At 33.6% G+C, this 18,460-nt stretch overlaps 4 protein-coding genes across 6 annotated transcripts; 2 read left to right on the top strand and 2 right to left on the bottom strand.

Annotated features, from left to right (window-relative positions):
- Positions 1-3,792: 3,792 nt before the first annotated feature.
- LOC145976826 (RAB6A-GEF complex partner protein 2) lies at positions 3,793-6,216 on the top strand. Of its 2 annotated transcripts, XM_083108252.1 has the most exons (7): positions 3,794-3,885; positions 3,947-4,174; positions 4,259-4,380; positions 4,473-4,580; positions 4,682-4,831; positions 4,943-5,055; positions 5,143-6,216. In XM_083108252.1, exons 2-7 carry the CDS (start codon positions 4,053-4,055, stop codon positions 5,671-5,673), a joined length of 1,146 nt encoding a protein of 381 aa, XP_082964378.1. In that variant the 5' UTR covers positions 3,794-3,885; positions 3,947-4,052; the 3' UTR covers positions 5,674-6,216. The 2 variants fall into 2 exon arrangements, with proteins under 2 accessions (XP_082964377.1, XP_082964378.1); XM_083108251.1 differs by having other exon boundaries at positions 3,793-4,174.
- Sage (salivary gland-expressed bHLH) lies at positions 6,150-12,982 on the bottom strand. Its single transcript, XM_083108256.1, has 4 exons — positions 12,519-12,982; positions 11,992-12,145; positions 11,496-11,729; positions 6,150-6,886 (listed from the first exon to the last, which is right to left on the bottom strand). Exons 1-4 carry the CDS (start codon positions 12,690-12,692, stop codon positions 6,447-6,449), a joined length of 1,002 nt encoding a protein of 333 aa, XP_082964382.1. The 5' UTR covers positions 12,693-12,982; the 3' UTR covers positions 6,150-6,446.
- On the top strand, positions 7,431-11,881 carry LOC145976827 (uncharacterized). 2 transcript variants are annotated; one of them, XM_083108254.1, is made up of 4 exons: positions 7,431-7,721; positions 8,375-8,623; positions 9,076-9,598; positions 11,090-11,881. In XM_083108254.1, the coding sequence occupies exons 1-4, from the start codon at positions 7,694-7,696 to the stop codon at positions 11,301-11,303; spliced, it is 1,014 nt and encodes a 337-aa protein (XP_082964380.1). In that variant the 5' UTR covers positions 7,431-7,693; the 3' UTR covers positions 11,304-11,881. The 2 variants fall into 2 exon arrangements, with proteins under 2 accessions (XP_082964380.1, XP_082964381.1); XM_083108255.1 differs by having other exon boundaries at positions 7,703-7,793.
- Positions 12,983-13,202: 220 nt separating the features above from the next.
- Akhr (Adipokinetic hormone receptor) lies at positions 13,203-18,336 on the bottom strand. The gene is made up of 6 exons (XM_083108325.1): positions 17,587-18,336; positions 16,317-16,524; positions 15,836-15,930; positions 14,632-14,927; positions 14,209-14,349; positions 13,203-14,036 (listed from the first exon to the last, which is right to left on the bottom strand). The coding sequence occupies exons 1-6, from the start codon at positions 17,874-17,876 to the stop codon at positions 13,939-13,941; spliced, it is 1,128 nt and encodes a 375-aa protein (XP_082964451.1). The 5' UTR covers positions 17,877-18,336; the 3' UTR covers positions 13,203-13,938.
- Between the last annotated feature and the right edge of the window lie 124 nt (positions 18,337-18,460).

Genomic DNA, 18,460 nt, shown 5'->3' with positions numbered 1-18,460 from the left:
AGTCTTACGCCTTAAGTCTCCTTAAAATCTCATTGTAGACGACGCTTTATAGGCCGGTATTCATCGTCCGTTCTTATATTTAAGATCGTCTTAAGAACCCATTCAACCAATCAATGACCGCATTGCAGCTATTTGATTGGTTGAATGGGTTCTTAAGACGATCTTAAATATAAGAACGGACTATGAATACCGGCCATAGAAGTCTGTGGATCTAACCTCTAAATCATAGACTTCTCTAAATATATGGTTGGCACTATTTATTATCAAGCGTTTCCACGGACTAAATTTGGTATCAATTCGCTGCCATTCCGATAAAGCTTGTAGAGCGAAGCGGGAGTGAAATGAGTACGGTTAGTCACTTTTCCATCGACTTAAATTTGATTCTACGCCGCACTAGATGCGAATTAACGCTTCGGTGGAAACTAGACCAATTATGGCAATTGGAACGCATTTTGTGTCACTGTGGTCCGAATTCATAGTCGTTTCTCAAATCTTAAGACTAGAGAATTTCTTAAATCTATCCTAATGCGACCATTTCATTGGTTGAATAGGATAGCTCAACCAATGAAATAGTCGTATTAGGATAGATTTAGGAAATTCTCTAGTCTTAAGATTTGAGAAACGACTATGGGCTCGTTCCCACTGAGCGCGTCACGCGTCGCGTCACCAGCGTGAGCCAATCAAAACATCCCATTGTAATAACATGTTTTCCGTGTTATTACAATGGGATGTTTTGATTGGTTCACGCTGGTTGACGCGACGCGTGACGCGCTCAGTGGGAACGAGCCTTATGAATTCGGACCTGTGTGCACGAAAGTGTCTAGAGATATTGTAATTGGAAAGCACCCTATGTATCTCGAAAGGAGTGAAAATGTGAAGTGAGCAAATTTACTAGATGTTGACTAATGAAATTATAAATATTCTAGTAAATTTGCTCACTTTTCACATTTTCACTCCTTTTGAGATACATAGGCTGCGTTCCAAAATTCACTGCCAGTACTGAAAATCTATAGTTTACGTGACGTATGTACATTATAGATCTTCAGTACTGGCAGTGAATTTTGGAACACAGCCATAACAGACCCCCTTAACAGCACTGCACTGCTAAAAAAAACAGCAGCATCTGACGTCACTTCTGTTATGCGGTGTCTACAATGAGATTTTAAGGAGACTTAGGGTGGGGTCCCATGGAGCGTATTACGATACGCGCGTATCGGGCGTATTGAAAATCTGACCAATCACAGACGTAACTTTCCCGTATCATAAACAGCGGAACGTCTGCGATTGGTCAGATTTTCAATACGCCCGATACGCGCGTATCGTAATACGCTCCATGGGACTCCACCCTTAAGCCGGTTATACAATAGCTGTCGTAAGTCGGGTGTCGTAAGAGTTGACCAATCGTATTCGATTATTCTTCTCTAAAATCAACTGTGATTGGTTAACTCTTACGACACCCGACTTACGACAGCTATTGTATAACCGGCTTCACAGTTGATTTTAGAGAAGAATAATCGAATACGATTGGTCAACTCTTACGACACCCGACTTACGACAGCTATTGTATAACCGGCTTTAAGGCAATTGAGTATTCTTTTAATACTTGACTGTGATTGGTCAATTTCTTAAGTCTTACGCCTTAAGGCCCATATTCTGAATCCTCTTTTATCGATAAAAGTGCCTCTAAAAATGGCATATAAGCCTTCTGATTGGCTACAGGCCGCGTTTAGGAGCACTTTTATCGATAAAAGAGGATTCAGAATATGGGCCTAATGGCCATCACACATGAAATTCCATAAGCACATAAGACGTAAACGTAAGGAAATCGACCAATCACGGTCAAATATTAGCCCCTCCAAGGGGTCAAAACTCGACCGTGATTGGTCGATTTCCTTACGCTTATGTCTTACGTGCTTATGGAATTTCATGTGCGAAAGCCTTAATGGCCATCACACATGAAATTCCATAAGCACGTAAGACGTAAACGTAAGGAAATCGACCAATTACGGTCAAGTATTAGCCCCTCCAAGGGGTCAAAACTCGACCGTGATTGGTCGATTTCCTTACGCTTATGTCTTACGTGCTTATGGAATTTCATGTGCGAAAGCCTTTAATGGCCGTAGCATAAGGTTGTAAGGCCGTAGTCGTAAGAAATTGACCAATCCCAGTTGAAGTTCAGGAAAATAATCAACTGTGATTGGTCAATTTTTTACGACTACGGCCTTACAACCTTATGCTACGGCCATTGTAGACGACCCTATAGAGTTCGTCAAGTAAGAGTTAGGACACCGCGTGATGATTTCTGATTGGTCGCGCCATTTATAGGGAAGCAGTGAGTGAGAAAGAGACAGAAAAGAAGAAGACAAAGCTATTCGAGACATGTCACGGGAAATAATGTATAGGTATGTATTAAAAATAATTCAAATATAACAAAGAATTAATTTTTATATCTATTTCATTTCATATAACGATTATTAAGTGATATTTATTAATAAAACGTATTCTTTTATTGTAAATTTATAAACTTAAAACTGAGATATAACTAACCTTAATGTAAAACTTTAAACTTATATATAAAAATAACATAAATTAAAAAATATAACAATAAATTAATAAATATAACATAAATTACAAATAGATACAAATAAATTACAATAATATAAATTAAAAACATAATATAAATAATTCCAAGTAGCAAACAAATGTATAAAAGAATGTTTCAAACTTATTTTCAAAGATATTTTTAAAATGGTAAAATAATTGGATAATATCCCTTTTTATTCATTAAAAGAACGTTTATTTTAATGTTACTGTAATATGAATATTTATTTAATGCTTATTAAATATTTATTTTATTAATATTTAATTAATATTTTATTAATAAAATATTTAATATTTAATAAACGTTAAATAAATATATATTACATTAACGTTAAAATTCGCTACTTAGAATATATTACAGAATAATTTTTTATTATTTATTAACATAAATGAAATATAAATCTCTATTTAATAGAATGTACATGATAGAATAGAATGATATAAGTCTTTCAAATTGCGCGCGCTACAATTCCCTATTAATGGCGGACGTTGTCCTAACTCTTAAGGTGCCTTTACATGGAAGCGTCTGAACGTCGAGCGTCTGCGCAGAAAACCATTACCAGACCATTGCGCAGATGAATCCTGCGCAATGGTCTGGTAATGGTTTTCTACGCAGACGCTCGACGCTCAGACGCTCCCATGTAAAGGCACCTTTACTTGAGGAACTCTAATCCCATGGTGTAAGTAGAAAGGTGAACCATTCCGATAGATGCGCAGTAGGTTAAAATAAGTGGGGGACAGTCAGCCAATTACGCTTTGAGCTTTTATGCGAAATTCAATATGGCTGCTTATATACTTTCACTGTCACATTGAATGAGTTGAACACGAGTTGAACTGATCGTTATTAATTATCGGTTGAATGTTGTTCTCATCGTGATTAAAATGTGCTGAAAATGCCAGTGTGCTGCGTTAAAAATTGCAAAATACAAAACTGTACTAAAAAAGAAAAAATAAAACTCAAACATATGTGCAATAAACAATCTGTATAGTCATACTTCGCATCTGTAATATTTATATTAAATACAACATATTTTTATCCAAATTGCGTTAGATACAATCTCATTTCATTTTTGAAACTTTCAAACAGCGCGCTGCCTAAAAACTCAAGTTCTGATTGGTCAAGATCTCAGACCTCCGCCATTACGCGCAATGGTTCACCTTTCTACTTACACCATGTCTAATCCCTTACTTGAGGATGCCTATGCGTCCGCTGAAGCGGAATAGCCGCTCTCAGGTCTCTCTCTGATATGACTCTGGAGAAATATAATAAAAAATATTATAAATGTATATATAAATTAAATATATATACATATATATAAATTAAAAGACTTAAAATTTTTTTTAGATCAAAAAGAGATAATGAGATGTATAAAGTTGAAATCTTGATGACAAATGTGTTTTGATCGAAAAGATATATGTACATACATATGTCAGTTTAAAAAAGAGTCAACATGATAGAAATCACGGCAAAACTCATTCGAGGTCCTATATATTTCTCCGGAGAAATTATAGAATGTTTGGTGACATTTACTAATCCCCCAAATCCGAATCATCAAATATCACAAAGTCACAGGTACAGTATATTTGTTATACATAGGTTGTCTCAATAATATAATGAACTATTACGTTTATAAAATTAATTTATGATCTCTTATAGTGATCTGTTTGAAAGTCTGGCATGGGCAAGCGCACAGGTACATTGCCAGTGTACGACGAATAATAAAATAGTACTTTCAGAGAAAATAAATACTACAGCTCGTTCAGTGGCAATCAATGCAAGTAAGAATTCAGAACAATTATTTTAATATTTTCTTAGAATCTTTTTACTTTGTTTTTCCATTAATTATGTATTTATTTTCATTTTGTTGTAGATACTACCTTTGCACCATGGCAGCAAGACAATGGTCATGTAGTACTAAATACAAAACCAAAAATTTTATGCTGCGATTTAAGACTGTTACCTGGAGAAAGTAAGACCTGTAAGTTTACTAGTAATTTTAATTAAGAATATATATCTAAGTATTTTTATTTAATAATTCTTGTATATTGATTTATTAATTGATTAAAATTTTTTTATTAGATATTTATCGCGAAACAATACCAAGTGATGCTCCACCTTCATATAAAGGACAGGCTGTAAAATATTCGTACAAGATAACAATTGGAACGCAAAGAGTGAATACTGTTATAAAGCTATTACGAGTACCATTTAGAGTACTATCTTTAAGTGGTAATAAATGTTTGGAAGATAAAAAAAATATAAGACATCTATTATTTTTTTAAAATAATTTATATAATTTATATAAATTTATATAATTTATATAATTTTTTATATTTACAGAATTGCCAGAGATTACAGCGTGCAATGATAGTGTAGATTTGAGTCCCAATAATCCATTTATGGAAACACAACACAGAGAAACTCCACTAGATATTGCGCTACAAACACTGCAGGTTGTATTGCTTTCCTTTATTGTATTTGAATTTGATTTAAGAGTTTTACATAGCTTTTTAATGTCATATCTTTTAATGACATTTTAGAATTTAACAGCCAGACGCAGTCCAAACTTTTACAATGTGACAAACGGTCGTGGGCGCGTAGTGCGATTCTGCCTCTTTAAGAATTCCTATAAACTGGGCGAGGACATAGTTGGAACCTTCGACTTCTCGAATGCGACCGTCTCCTGCGTTCAGGTATCCGTATCCTTACAGTCGGAAGAACACGTATCGGAAGAGTGCAAACGAGGCAAGGTCACCACGCCAACATTGATTAGCTACAACAAGCATCATGAAATGTGTCTGGGTCTGAAATACTCGCACTTGGTGCTACCAATACCTCTTCACGTTACGCCAGACTTTACCACCGATCTAGTGACGCTCAAATGGCGGTTGCATTTCGAGTTTGTCACGACGCCAAAGCTAGTAGAAATGCCCAACGAGAACACCATCAGCTGGCACGGACCATCGACTCTGGATGTCGAGACGATGATTTGGGATCTTCCATTGCACATCCATCCGACCACCACGCCGCCGAACACGGCGCAACAGACGAAATACAATACTGACATATAACTAATAACATAGCGTAATATACGCGTTTGGTATATGTTCGATTGTAAATGACGCGAATTATCGCTACTCTAATATACAGCTAATGCGTGTGTTGTAAAGATAACGTAGGAACGGAATAAGAAATTCTCCGTTTTTCTTTGGCGACTCTTGCGCTATACTGTTATTCTTCACTTTATCATACTTTAGAAAATGTGTATTCTGCATGATAATTTATTGTACACAAGAGATATATTTTCGTATATTTATGTGTTTGGATAAGAGAAGTTGCATAATGAAAGAATATGTTAGAATCACTTTTGAGAGCATACTTTTACATCTCTGTGTGATAAGTTTTGTAATTATATTCTTGTCTATATATATCTTACACAATAATGCTTTGGATTACTGTGTATTAAATTCCTAATGCGCTTTTACTCGGAGTAATAGTTTCTCGGGAGATTAATGACTTTGTAGGAATGATATATTACAGCAACGAAGAAAAATAGACAGACTGATTTAATCTCTATAAATAAGGCACTCGTATAAATTTTCCTTTTTACATGATTCATGAGATTTATTTTCTTTTTGATTGCGCCTTTCATGTTTTTTTAGCAATCTTATCGTTTTTTTCTATTTTTCTCTTGAAAACTTAATGCGTTATTTCGTTCATAAAGCGAATAAAAAGGTACAACTAACAAGGACAGATCTTATAACAAAATGATAGAAATTTATTTCGCATAGTTTTCATTCTTTTCTTCTTCAAAGAGTCAATCAATTTCTCGAAAGAGACGACATTAATGACGCGCTTCGTAAGGAAACTGTCGATCGTCTTGATCGACCGGCAGTCTCGACTGCAGGGGTGGCACCAAGGTTGGTGGCGACGGGGTGGCGAAAGGTGCGTGATAATCGTATCGGTAGTAAGCTAGAGACTCCCATCGGCCCGGATGCTGCACTTCGTAGGACGTCGGTGGGCCCAGTGAGGGAGTCGCGTAGTAGCCGCCGCCACCCCCGCCGCCGGGTCGATCGGGCACGCTGGGCATAGGATAGCTGTACTGCGGCTCCAACAGACTCTGCAGATGCCTGATGTACGTGATGGCGTGGCGTAAAGACTCTATTTTGGAGAGTTTCTTACCGGGCGGCTTGCAGATCGGTAGCTTCGATCGTAACAGCTCAAAAGCGCGGTTCATGTCGCGCATGCGGGTGCGCTCGCGATCACATGCCGACTTCTTGTAGTCTGAAATCGTTAATTACCGAGAGTTAATGACTGTTCTTGCTCCGGTATATGCGCCACTCGTCGTTGTCGCGCGACAACGACTTACCGGAATGATTGAATGAATCGGCTGTTTTTTTGACCGGGCGAGCTGAAATCGAACTTTTTAGAAAAACAGAGTACTGATGAATTATATGTATATATAAATCTATATTAATAATAAATATAAATTATATAAACTCTTGATATACATGGGAAATGAAGAGAGATTCTATAAAAATGAACACGAGGTTTTTTTCTAAATTATATAAGTAACTGAAAATGAATTTTTACCGATTAATTATTATTAAGAAAATTAATTTTTGCAGTTTTTGCCGATTAATTATTATTGAGAAAAAGTTTTAAATGTTTCGAGAATGGGTCATTAAAATATATATGTATAATAACATTTATAAATTATTTAATTTTTTTCTCGATTAATTATCACTGAGAAAAATTTTAGTTTAAAATGGGGTTAGAGAATTTCTTATTTAAACCGTTGTGTGTGTAACAATAATTATATCATATCAAAAAAATATTCGATAAAACGTAATGCAATGCTCGATGCAAAATTAATATGAAGTTAATTCGTAATTTGAGAAACATTCCTGTTGTGAAAACAAAAAAGAGACTAATACGATTAAAGCACAATTATGTATATAAATTTTGAGTATTTATCTTGTAAAATGATCAAGAAAAACAGGCTGAAAAATACACCGTAATATAAGAAATTTTACTATTTATTTTTGGAAGGAAATACGGAGTTTGAAAAGAAATCGAAAAATATTAGAAATGACAAATATAAAAGCAAGCCGCAAAGGTTAGAACCGATTAAAAGAGAGCAATATATGTATTATTTAAATATGCATTAAATAGAAGAGTGAATAAGAATGTAAATATTTCTGCGAAACATAAAATTTTACAGCGTCTCGTAACTTGTATCGCACGTTAATTTGATAACTTATTGTATATTTAATATGTAATTCAGTTTGTAACGTATATGATTATTATGCATATGACTATTTATAGCGTATCAAACACGACGTGTCTCACAAAAAAATTATTTTACATTAGAATCTAAATAACCGCGATCAAGCTAATTATTTCTTAACATTACGATTCTCCCATTAGGTCTTGCTACAAGTTATTTGCATTATTCATTTCTTAAACATTCACAGACAATATTTTTAAATTAAAATGTCAATTAATTGATACTACGGAAATCAATATGACATTTAATTAGATGACGTCTGTATTTCAAATAGCTTGATTACATTTCGCATAAAAATAAACATATATCTGTAATAACGTAACGATCTGTTTCTAAGTTTTCGGGGATACAATTGAACCAAGGTAGAGTTCTAAAAAAGTACGGTAATCTGTCGAGAAGTGATCGAGGAGATGCTGCGCGATGCGACACATGAGATAAACGAGATAATAATGTGGAATAATATGTTTTGCATATATCGAAAGGAATACGACTGAATGAAGCGCGGTATTTTCGATTACCCTTGCCACATATGCGCAAGAAGATGACGATGATACGAGTGATACCACGAGTCCCAGATTCGGAACCGGGTCGTTTTCGTGCGGCTCAGGTTGCTACGAATCTGAATCCTGGATGCAGAACTATTCGAGATCGCAGCAAGACGATAGAATCTAGACAAAGCTCGGTCGAAATAGCACTTGTGACGTGCCACGGCTTCGAAGACGTCGATCAAAGTAAGAAGTAAGAATTAAATAACAATAAAGAGCATACATGTATATCTTTTTCCCGATCGTTCAACAAATCCGACGATTAAGTACAAAAATATAATACTCGTCGAATCAGTTCACGAATTCCCACGTATTTATTATTTGTTATGATTGATTTCTATGACATAGATAAAATGAGAAAATTGGGCGACTCAATTCATTGATAATACAAAAAAAATATTTATATTCTTTAATATTGAAAAAAATTATATTTTTTTGTATACATCTTATTTATTTATATTCCACAGAATTGCTCAAAAATAAGTTTGTAGATATTGATTTAATATATTAATTTGAAGTAAACTAGTATACGAGATGAAATCCTATGTAAACGAGAAAACGTAAAAAAATTTATATCACATAAATTTATATGAAGCATGTGGTCGATAGATTCATAATATTATACCCATATTTCGAAGATAAGGAGGGACATCAAGATATTTGCTTAGAAACCGAAGTTATTGAGTCTCCTAGCGATCTACTATTTTCGACGCAGCAAAAGGACGTTCCGACGATTATTCAAAATGATTCCGGAAAATCTACAAAATTTCCGCAAGAGGAAAACGACCAGTGTCAGCAAACCGCACGCGGGATTGTGCGTAACGACACATTGCGGGGTCACGTGGAACGTAGCTATGAGAGCGTCGACCGGAAGCAGAGCTGCGACGATCGCATTGTCGAGGTCGAGAAGAAAGAGGAGAGATGTAGCAGTTGGTGGAAGGATGGCGGGCAAACAATTTTACATTTCTTCGCCAAGATCCTGGGGAAGCGCGCAGGAATGGACGCTAAGGGACCGGCGGATCGTGTTTCGCCTATCAGCAAGCATGTCAAGCGCGTCTCGAGGGGCGATAAAAACCATAACAGACACAGAAGAGGCATCGATGGGGGTATACGCTTGAAGAGAGTCAACAACGGCTACATTGTCCCGAATCACGTATATAGGTATAGACCTTATAGAGTATATAATAACGTTCTCTACTGTTTAGTAACATACCCGACAAAAACAATTACGTCACATCCTCGTCGAATCCACGTATTTTACGTGGCTTACGTGGATGCAGATTTATCCACGAATTATCTACGTGGATACAACTTTCTTTTTTCATTATTACATCGAGGTACTTTATTCTCGAAATATCAATGTAGATTTCATGTGGATATTTCTATTGAAATTATGATTAATCATTCAACGACTCGGTAATATTGTAATGTTAAAAGATATTTTATTAAAATTTTTCAATTGTAATTTTGTATCTGAAATATTTCAGAAATATACCTGCATCATGTTTTTTATAATATTTATAATATTTATATTATAATATTATAATATTCATATTTTATATAATATTGTATTTGCAATATTTCTGAAATCTTTCAGAAAGATAAAAAAGTTTGCTAAAAAAAAATTATCTCTGTATGTTTCTAAATATGTAATAGTACATATTTATATCTGTAATAGTAATTTTATATAGAATATGCTTCCTCGCTTTGCCGTTATGCGGCGCTGCATCAAATTAGCTAACTCGTATTCAACTTTTCGTCATAAAGTGTATATAAAGAACTGATACTAACACGGTCCGAAGTTTATTTTTTCTTTTAAGGATCGTCTACGATGGAAATAATATTGGTGGAGTGGACGGTGGAGTAAGGCGTAAGAATAGTTCTTTTCCATTTCGCATTACTCCTAGTCTTACGCCTTACTCCACCGATATTATTTTCATTGTAGACGGTCCTTTAGTCAGTTTAATTTAATAAACTGATTTAATTTAAAATAATTTGTTTAATAATCTGGATCGCTTGTTGGGATTCAGAATATGGAACAGATTATTTGAAATTAAACGGATAAATGGGAGATAGCCTATTTATTGCGTATATTAAAAATAAAATATAAATAATAATAAAATTATTCTTATGGCCGAGTGTAATTATATACTTTTATAAATGTTCAAGATATTCACTTATCAAAAATGAAAAAAGTAATATGTCTCGAAAATTCATGAAATTTTCACATAGATTCCACGTAGATTCTAGTACCGTTTTTGAGCGGATTATCCACTCGAATATCCACGTGAATTCAACGATATTAATCTACGTGGTAATAACATGGATTTCACGTACTGTTTTTGTCGGGATGTGACAATAATATATCTGAAAGAATTTATAATTTGGTTTCTCTAAAAGAATCTCTCACCCTTAATGCGGGAATAGGATGCACTCTAATCTTTTGATTTTATTAAAAGTATCGCGATTTTTTGCAAGCGTCTCAATTTTAGAAGCTTGAACGTACATGTGAATGTAATTTAAAAATGATGCGTAAAAATGTACAGCATCGGAAATTGAGCGCAGTCGTGATGCAAAAATGGCTGGCCTTTTTCCCGAAATACACGTTTCACTCGAATTGATATTCATGCGCCCACCATATCGTATTCGCAGGAACGAAAGGAGCCGACAGGTCACGGTGGAAGATAAGCCGCGCGAGGAACAGCATCATCCATCGATTTTCGTGCGACAGATACAACGGACTCGTGACAAAAATCTACGTATCATGTTGCTGGAGCGGGAACTGCGCATACGTTCATCTAAGAAAGACACACAGTTAACTGTGAACAGCGTTAACATCAAACAATTAAGCAGTCCTCTTTGTTGAATCCTCTCTCGCTATAAGAAAAACTGAAACTCGCTGAAAGGACTCTTCGTTTATAGATAATTCGAATTGATTTGTGTCACCTCGGTTTCTTTCGGAAATTGAAAAGCGTATCTAGCATTTTAATTATCTTCAATATCACGCGCATTTCTCTAAGACGTGTAAATTAGAGTTCACTCATGGATGTGATCTCACCAGGCGATGCGCAATTTGACATTGCCGCACCTTTCTCAGTCTGCGATGACTCCCGTTGCACCGATTTGATGTTGGCTTCGTGGAGCATCTCGAGATGCGAGTGTCCGCCGATTATCTCCGGTTCCGGTACTCTAATCACGAGCACTCTCTCTCCCTCGGAAGTTTGCTCGTCGCGCGACTCGTAACTTGTTTCTTGCCATCTGCTTCTTACAGACTGTGAACGCGTAGTTTCTTCTATGGGAAACGATACTCAGTTAATGAGGCGATTTTACTATCAATTATATATGAATAATAACACCCTATCCGAATTATAATCTAAGTTGAAAAAGTCCGTAGTGTAAATTATCGATTTTTTATATAATAAAAAAATGCATTAAAAAGCTGATTAATTGGTGACGTCGATAATGATCGAGAATCGTTTAACTCATACATGATAAGCATAGATAATTTTCCGATATACTTTTGATGTCAAGAGAGTTCAAGATAATCCACGCACCTGGAATTAATCCTTGATCCTGTTGATTCACTGTGGAACTCGATGAGCTCACTTCCCGACTTGCAGCTTTCCGTTGCTGCTGCTTCGAGTTCTCGTCCAGGTCGAGCAACACCGGCGAACGCGTGTAATCCTCCTCGTTACTCTCGTTCTCGGACTGGAACATAAGTTAGCGTCTTTTTTTTTGCGCAGACAAGTTCGAACAACAGATTCTAGAGCAGCGCGATTTTTCGATCAGCCGATTCTCTTTCTTCTTCCTCCATATGTTTAAATAAAAAAAATAAAATAAAATATACAAATCATACAGAAAACTGAACAATAGATATCGGATTCAAAATATAATGCGTTGCTTTGAAAAATTTAATTCGAAACAAAAAGTACAAAGAGTAATATTTTATGTTACATTTTTTTTTCATTTTATCAGCGTTATATATATTCATGATATCGGACTTGCACAAAATAAGGACACGGCTATCGATCGAGTCATTGGGAAATATTTGCGATGATTGTGCAGCAAATTCCAGTTCTACCTCATTCTTTGCTGATTCGGCACGATATTTGTCCGAATTTTGTTCCATCACAGGTATCCGATCAAGCACAAATGACATCTCCTCGTTGATTCCGGTGTCATCCATCGACGCACCATAGAGAAACGATGTGGAAAACTGACGAGTCGCCTTTCTCATCGAAGCCTCGTAAGACATATATCACGTGGGTCTAGTGACCGCGTTTGTTCTCGGATAAGATGTGGATCGACCACAGTCGTTTTATTAATGTTAATTTTATCCGTTTATTAAGTATTCAGGTGTTCCGCCAGGGGTTCTTATTTTACTGCGACCAGATGGTCGCCTCGAGAAGAGAGATGTACCGAATAATCCTGTGTGCCCTGTTCGAATTATGATTCTAAATTGAGAAAGTCCCAACTTTCAAGTAAAATTAAAAGAAAGATTGAAAAATACTGTAGAAAATTATTGATACAGTAATAATACCAAGAAAATAAAGTAATGTGCTCGCGAAAATTGACGTTTCTGTAAAATAACAACAACTATTATCTTGTGAAATACGTGTATATTGCGATCATTTTTTACATAATAAATTTTCATAATAATTATTGTAGAAAATATTTATATACAATTGATACAAAAAAATATTTTGTAGAATTTAGTCAACTTTTGATACAAGTGTAGGAAAATTCATATTTTTTATAGATCGATTGACGTTGATAAACTCTAAGGAAAGATTTTGTCTGCAATAATTGGCGCATATAATACTTTTATATTTTTCTTCCTAAATATAGTTTTTTGCTTTCAATTGTACGTATCTCTCAGAGAATTAAACTAGATATAATGGTGGTGTCCGGGCATGAGTGTCTATACCTGGTGCGCGATATTAACATATGAGAGCCTCTGGGATGATCGGGATAAAAATGGGAGTACAAACATCGGAACATAATAGATGCCCCACCGATGGAAATACTAATGAAGTGGAACCGTGCAAGTATAACAGATCGTGTAAGAATGGCACACGTGGGCGGAGATGCGACAGGAATTTTGAATATGATAAAAAAAAGACTCAAAAGCGCAAATTACATCACGCTTTCGCTACGGTTATATGGTATGTGATAAATACGCACGATCGAATATCGTGAATATTTTCAAGTGATGAAGATTCATGACGATGGATATTACAAACCATATGGCTAATCATGTTGAATTCCCACAAAAGAGTAACTTGTTTGTACAGGTATTTAAAAAAATAAATGATTTTTTAACAGATAGTTTTATTAAGAAATTCTTATTTAAAAAATCACATATTGCATGACATTGTTGTATCGCGAAAATCATTCATACTCTGCAATTGTATGTATGAACGAAAAAAAACTATATATTCACAATATATTCTTTATATTCAAAGCAGTTCTCAAAATGCAAACTTTGTTTCGTTTTCTCCTCACCCGAATATCTTTGAACTTGCAAGTCGTGAAATTCTAGAAATAAACGATGACGTTGCAGAAGGTGTATCTGACGCATTTTGACGTGCATCTATATCTGTGAGAAAATAATATATAAATAGAACATTATATATACATATATATATATATATATATATATATATATATATATATATATATATATATATACACTCCCTCTCGAGAAATATTTGTGTTTTTTAAAATAAAAATACATATTGATACGAGATTATAAGAAGAATCATGATTACCATAATTTAACGAATAGTCTCTTTTTCTGTAGAAAAAAGTTGTCAACGCTGCACGTAAATCTTTGTTGAAAGCAAAGTAAATCCAAGGGTTGACGCAACTCGTGAGACTATTTAGCAGACTTAGAATAGTGAAAGCAGCTCCTGCGGATTATGAGCATAATATGAGGTAAAATTTAATGAACTTAAAGGCTTAGAATTTAAGATGTTAGACCAAAAAAATATGGCATTGTTGCATTGCTTCTTGAAATTGTAAATTAACATTGTCAAATATTATGAAATTACATAAGTCAATCTATTACAATTTAGTTAAAGAATATCAATATGAATCGCCAAGTAGTATACAAATGTTTGTAAATTTCTCTAGCTAATAATAATTTCTCAGTTATGTTAATTTATATCGTTGTTATTTTACATAATATTCACCAGTAAAAAATGGCAAACTAAAAGCTTTAGGATCCCACGTTGCCCAGAGTTCACATCCGATAAATGGACTACCGGTAACAATAAATAAAGTAATAACAATGATCGTCTGTCTCACGGTATTGAGCATAGCTTTAGAGATGAGGGGATCCCGATTTTGATGCGAGAAATTGGCCTTATTTTTCTTTTTGAAATCAATGACTCCTGACATCTTATTGCTCCTCCATATTGCTATACATATCCTTGTATATGTGTATACAAGTACTATGAAGGGTAATAGGAATTGCACGATACTATACCTATAATTAAATGTAAAAATCATGATGTTGATATATAATTAAATGCAAAAATCACGATAAATTTATCTTTATGTTGAGCTTATATGTAGTGTATATGTATATATGTATGTGTGTGTATTTATATATATATATATATATATATATATATATATATATATATATAATAGTTAAAACATAATTTTTCCATTAAAAATTATTTTGCTTGATTTTCAAAAAACATGATTTATATATACATATATATCATTTATATATATATATATATATATATATATATATATATATATATATATATCATGTTTTTTGAAAATCAAGCAAAATAATTTTTAATGGAAAAATTATATTTTAACTATTAGTGTAATTCTCTCTCTCTTTTTCTCTCAATTATAATTTAATTATATTTAATTATATAATTTCATAATAATAATACTAATACTAATTAAATTATACGAATAATATTATTTTAATTATACTAATTTAATTATATAACTTGATAAATAATAATTTTAATTTGTTTTTCTATTAACAATTTCGTTTCATTTTCAAAACATGATTTATTTTCTTTTTACAAAAGAGAATACATGTTTATTTTATTCCATATTGCATGTTCTAATTCGTAATAAGACAGAACATATCTAACGTTTCTTATTTTCTACTGTATATTAATAATAAAAAGTTTGGATCAGTATTTACGTAAAGATTGTATATGAAAAAAGCTTTTTTTATATATTCTTTTTATAATTAAAAAAAAGAAAAGAGATGTCTCTATCTCTCTTTCCCAAATAATTATATACATAAATAATTATAATATATATATATATATATATATATATATATATATATATAATATATATAAATATAATATATATAAATAATTATATACATATATAACATATAAATGTGAATATTACCAAGTGACATAAACTCTCTCGCCATATTTCAGATTAAAAGTGGCCCAACAGTCCCAGACGTCTGGCGATATTTCCTCGTATGAGAATATAAAAATCTAGAATTTTTAACAAAAAAACCCTATAATTTTGTTCTCTTTTTTGTAATAGAATAATACGCAACAATAAATATTTGAAAAATTTATCTTGATGATCCAGCCACGCGGATATACATTTATCAAAGATGTCAAGAAATTCGCAGAAGCGAATTCTCGCGTGAGACAAACGGATGATACATTTATAAGCGACAAGTCTGTGCAATTAGCGCTCTCATAAATTAGCCTGTCGCGACGCGCGCGCTATTAGATTTGCGTCCGCTGTCTGCATAGGATAAAAATTAATATCTCAAGCGCTAACTGATCCGCCCATCGTGTAAAGCGAAGTGGCGGGATGAATAAGATACGCTTCACAAAGAGTAGAGGCGCGAATTAAATTTTCAACGAACCTGCGGTATACACAGTATAGCGGCGAACACCCATGCCCCGTACACCATTATTTTCGATCTTCTAGACGTGATGCTGCAGTAACTAAATGGATGGCAAATGGCCTGATACCTGTCTATTGCGGTGACCGTCAGGATATAGGAACTGAGATACGGACCGAACGGCTGTCCGAATTTGATTAGTTTACAGAGCACCGCTCCGCCCTGAAATCTGATGGTCGTTTTGTCAAATTAATTTAATCGAATCATTCATATTAAGCTGTTGAATGATGGCAGAATACGCACGAGAAAATATAATATAAAAATTTATATACTAGATATATTAAAATTGTATAAAAAAATGTATTTGCATGTATAAAAAAATGTATTTGCGAGAAAATATAATATAAAAATTTATATACTAGAGATATATTAAAATTGTATTAAAAAATGTATTTGCATTTCTTCTCAATGTTTTTTCATTTATCTATTATTTTGAAATATTGATGAGTTAATATTTGAAAATAATAAATTGTATTGTATTTTTATAATACATATATATATATATATATATATATATATATATATATGTATTATAAAAATACAATTTATTATTTTCATTTATCATTAATTAAAACAATGGAAGTTTGTTATTTTTAAAATTTCTGAGAGATTCTCTGCGATAAGACTATATTTTTCAATTGCGAAAATTAAGCGTTGATAAAAACTTCTACTTATATCAACTCTGTTGTACGTCATATTTTAATAACAAAATAAATTTTTTGATATTGATTAAAATATTGATACATACGATTATATTGAAGAAGCAAGAAGTGTATCTATTTATATTAATTTTCTTGGAATTAATTTTTATTTTTGTATCGCAATTTATTTCAAAAATATAACATTTAATAGATTTATCCGCTGCCAATCAAATCAAAAACATCGATAAAATTTGGCTAAAAAGAGAAGTTTTCTTTCTAACATTACATATTTATATATTTATATATTTATATATATTACATATTTATATATTTATATATATTACATATTTATATATTTATATATATTACATATTTATATATTTATATATTTATATATAACGTCATACACTATTTTGCTATATTTTAAACATGTTTTTTTCGTTTAAATAAAAGAACCGATATCATATCACAATTGCTATCAGTTAAAAAACACGTTTGTGGCATTTCCTTTTATTATCTTGGCAAAAATCTACATATTGATTAACTCATTTAAAAGTCACAAGACTGATCGGAGTAGCAAAACAATTTACCTGAATGTTATATCCCAAGCAAGTTGCGGTAAAACATCAAGCAAACCTGTCAACAGATCGGCGACGCTCAAATGTAGAATGAAAAAATACATTCTGGTGAATTTTCGTCGCTGATAACGTCGTCTAACATAAAGGGCAAATAGGATCAGAGTGTTGCCGATGAGCGTGATGAGAAATATGCTGGTTAAAATTGCAATTTCCCATCTGGCGAGATATTCGTCTCTCGTGTTGTCTGGCGTTTGCATCGAAGGTGACAATGACGGTAGCGAAGTATTCGAGTCGTAAAACATATTTTTTCAAGATACTCTTTACACTTTCCTTTCTCAATCTCTTTCTCCACTTTTCGCTTTGTCATCCAGACAAAACTCGTCCCGAAAAAAAGAGAACTCCGCGCCTACTACGAGCGTGTGACGTGAACACGCGCGCTCGCCGATTGAATATTCATACGAACTTCCGGTAGCAATGATGTAACAACGCTTGTTGCCTCGATGCAATTTTTGTGGAAAATATTGTTGAACATATTATGAAGTACGCCAATCGAGAACGATCAAACACGATTCGATTTACTGTTAAAAGATGGACATATCCGGTCGAAAATCCATCGGTGTGTTGGAGAAACGCGGGAGAGTAATCCGCGGATAGCGAATTCCCACGGGAGCGAGCAACTTTTTGTCGCTTAAGCAACTTTCTCGATCTATGCGATTCGCGCGAGTCACGCGTGCAACATCGATATTGCACGTTATATTCGATCCATAGACATTAACATAGACTGCTTATGAGACAGTGAAGTTGGGGCGTCCTCCTGCGAGAAAAGGATAGCATAAATTTACTTGTGTGTCTGTCTTTTTCTAACAAATGTACCCGTGCACCAGTA

The sequence above is a fragment of the Camponotus vicinus genome, unplaced genomic scaffold, assembly GCF_025532165.1.
Source record: "Camponotus vicinus isolate PSW18456_S1 unplaced genomic scaffold, iyCamVici1.0 SCAF_9, whole genome shotgun sequence".
Classification (NCBI taxonomy): domain Eukaryota; kingdom Metazoa; phylum Arthropoda; class Insecta; order Hymenoptera; family Formicidae; genus Camponotus; species Camponotus vicinus.
Note: the sequence above shows the minus strand (reverse complement) of the source record. Positions and strands in the feature narration are given on the sequence as shown.

Bases quoted from the DNA above. Each gene is read 5' to 3' on its own strand.
- LOC145976826 (XM_083108251.1), top strand. From the start codon at position 4,053: ATGATAGAAATCACGGCAAAACTCATTCGAGGTCCTATATATTTCTCC. The intron at 4,832-4,942 runs GTAATAAATGTT...TTATATTTACAG, and splicing joins TAGAGTACTATCTTTAAGTG to AATTGCCAGAGATTACAGCG. The intron at 5,056-5,142 runs GTTGTATTGCTT...ATGACATTTTAG, and splicing joins TTGCGCTACAAACACTGCAG to AATTTAACAGCCAGACGCAG.
- LOC145976827 (XM_083108254.1), top strand. From the start codon at position 7,694: ATGACAAATATAAAAGCAAGCCGCAAAG. The intron at 8,624-9,075 runs GTAAGAAGTAAG...CATATTTCGAAG, and splicing joins CTTCGAAGACGTCGATCAAA to ATAAGGAGGGACATCAAGAT. The intron at 9,599-11,089 runs GTATAGACCTTA...TCGTATTCGCAG, and splicing joins GTCCCGAATCACGTATATAG to GAACGAAAGGAGCCGACAGG.
- Sage (XM_083108256.1), bottom strand. From the start codon at position 12,692: ATGTCTTACGAGGCTTCGATGAGAAAGGCGACTCGTCAGTTTTCCACA. The intron at 11,730-11,991 runs GTGCGTGGATTA...CGTTTCCCATAG, and splicing joins GGATCAAGGATTAATTCCAG to AAGAAACTACGCGTTCACAG. The intron at 6,887-11,495 runs GTGAGATCACAT...TAACGATTTCAG, and splicing joins GTCAAATTGCGCATCGCCTG to ACTACAAGAAGTCGGCATGT.
- Akhr (XM_083108325.1), bottom strand. From the start codon at position 17,876: ATGTTTTACGACTCGAATACTTCGCTACCGTCATTGTCACCTTCGATG. The intron at 14,928-15,835 runs GTAATATTCACA...ATTTAATTATAG, and splicing joins GAGAGAGTTTATGTCACTTG to GTATAGTATCGTGCAATTCC. The intron at 14,350-14,631 runs GTGAATATTATG...CATAATCCGCAG, and splicing joins TAGTTTGCCATTTTTTACTG to GAGCTGCTTTCACTATTCTA.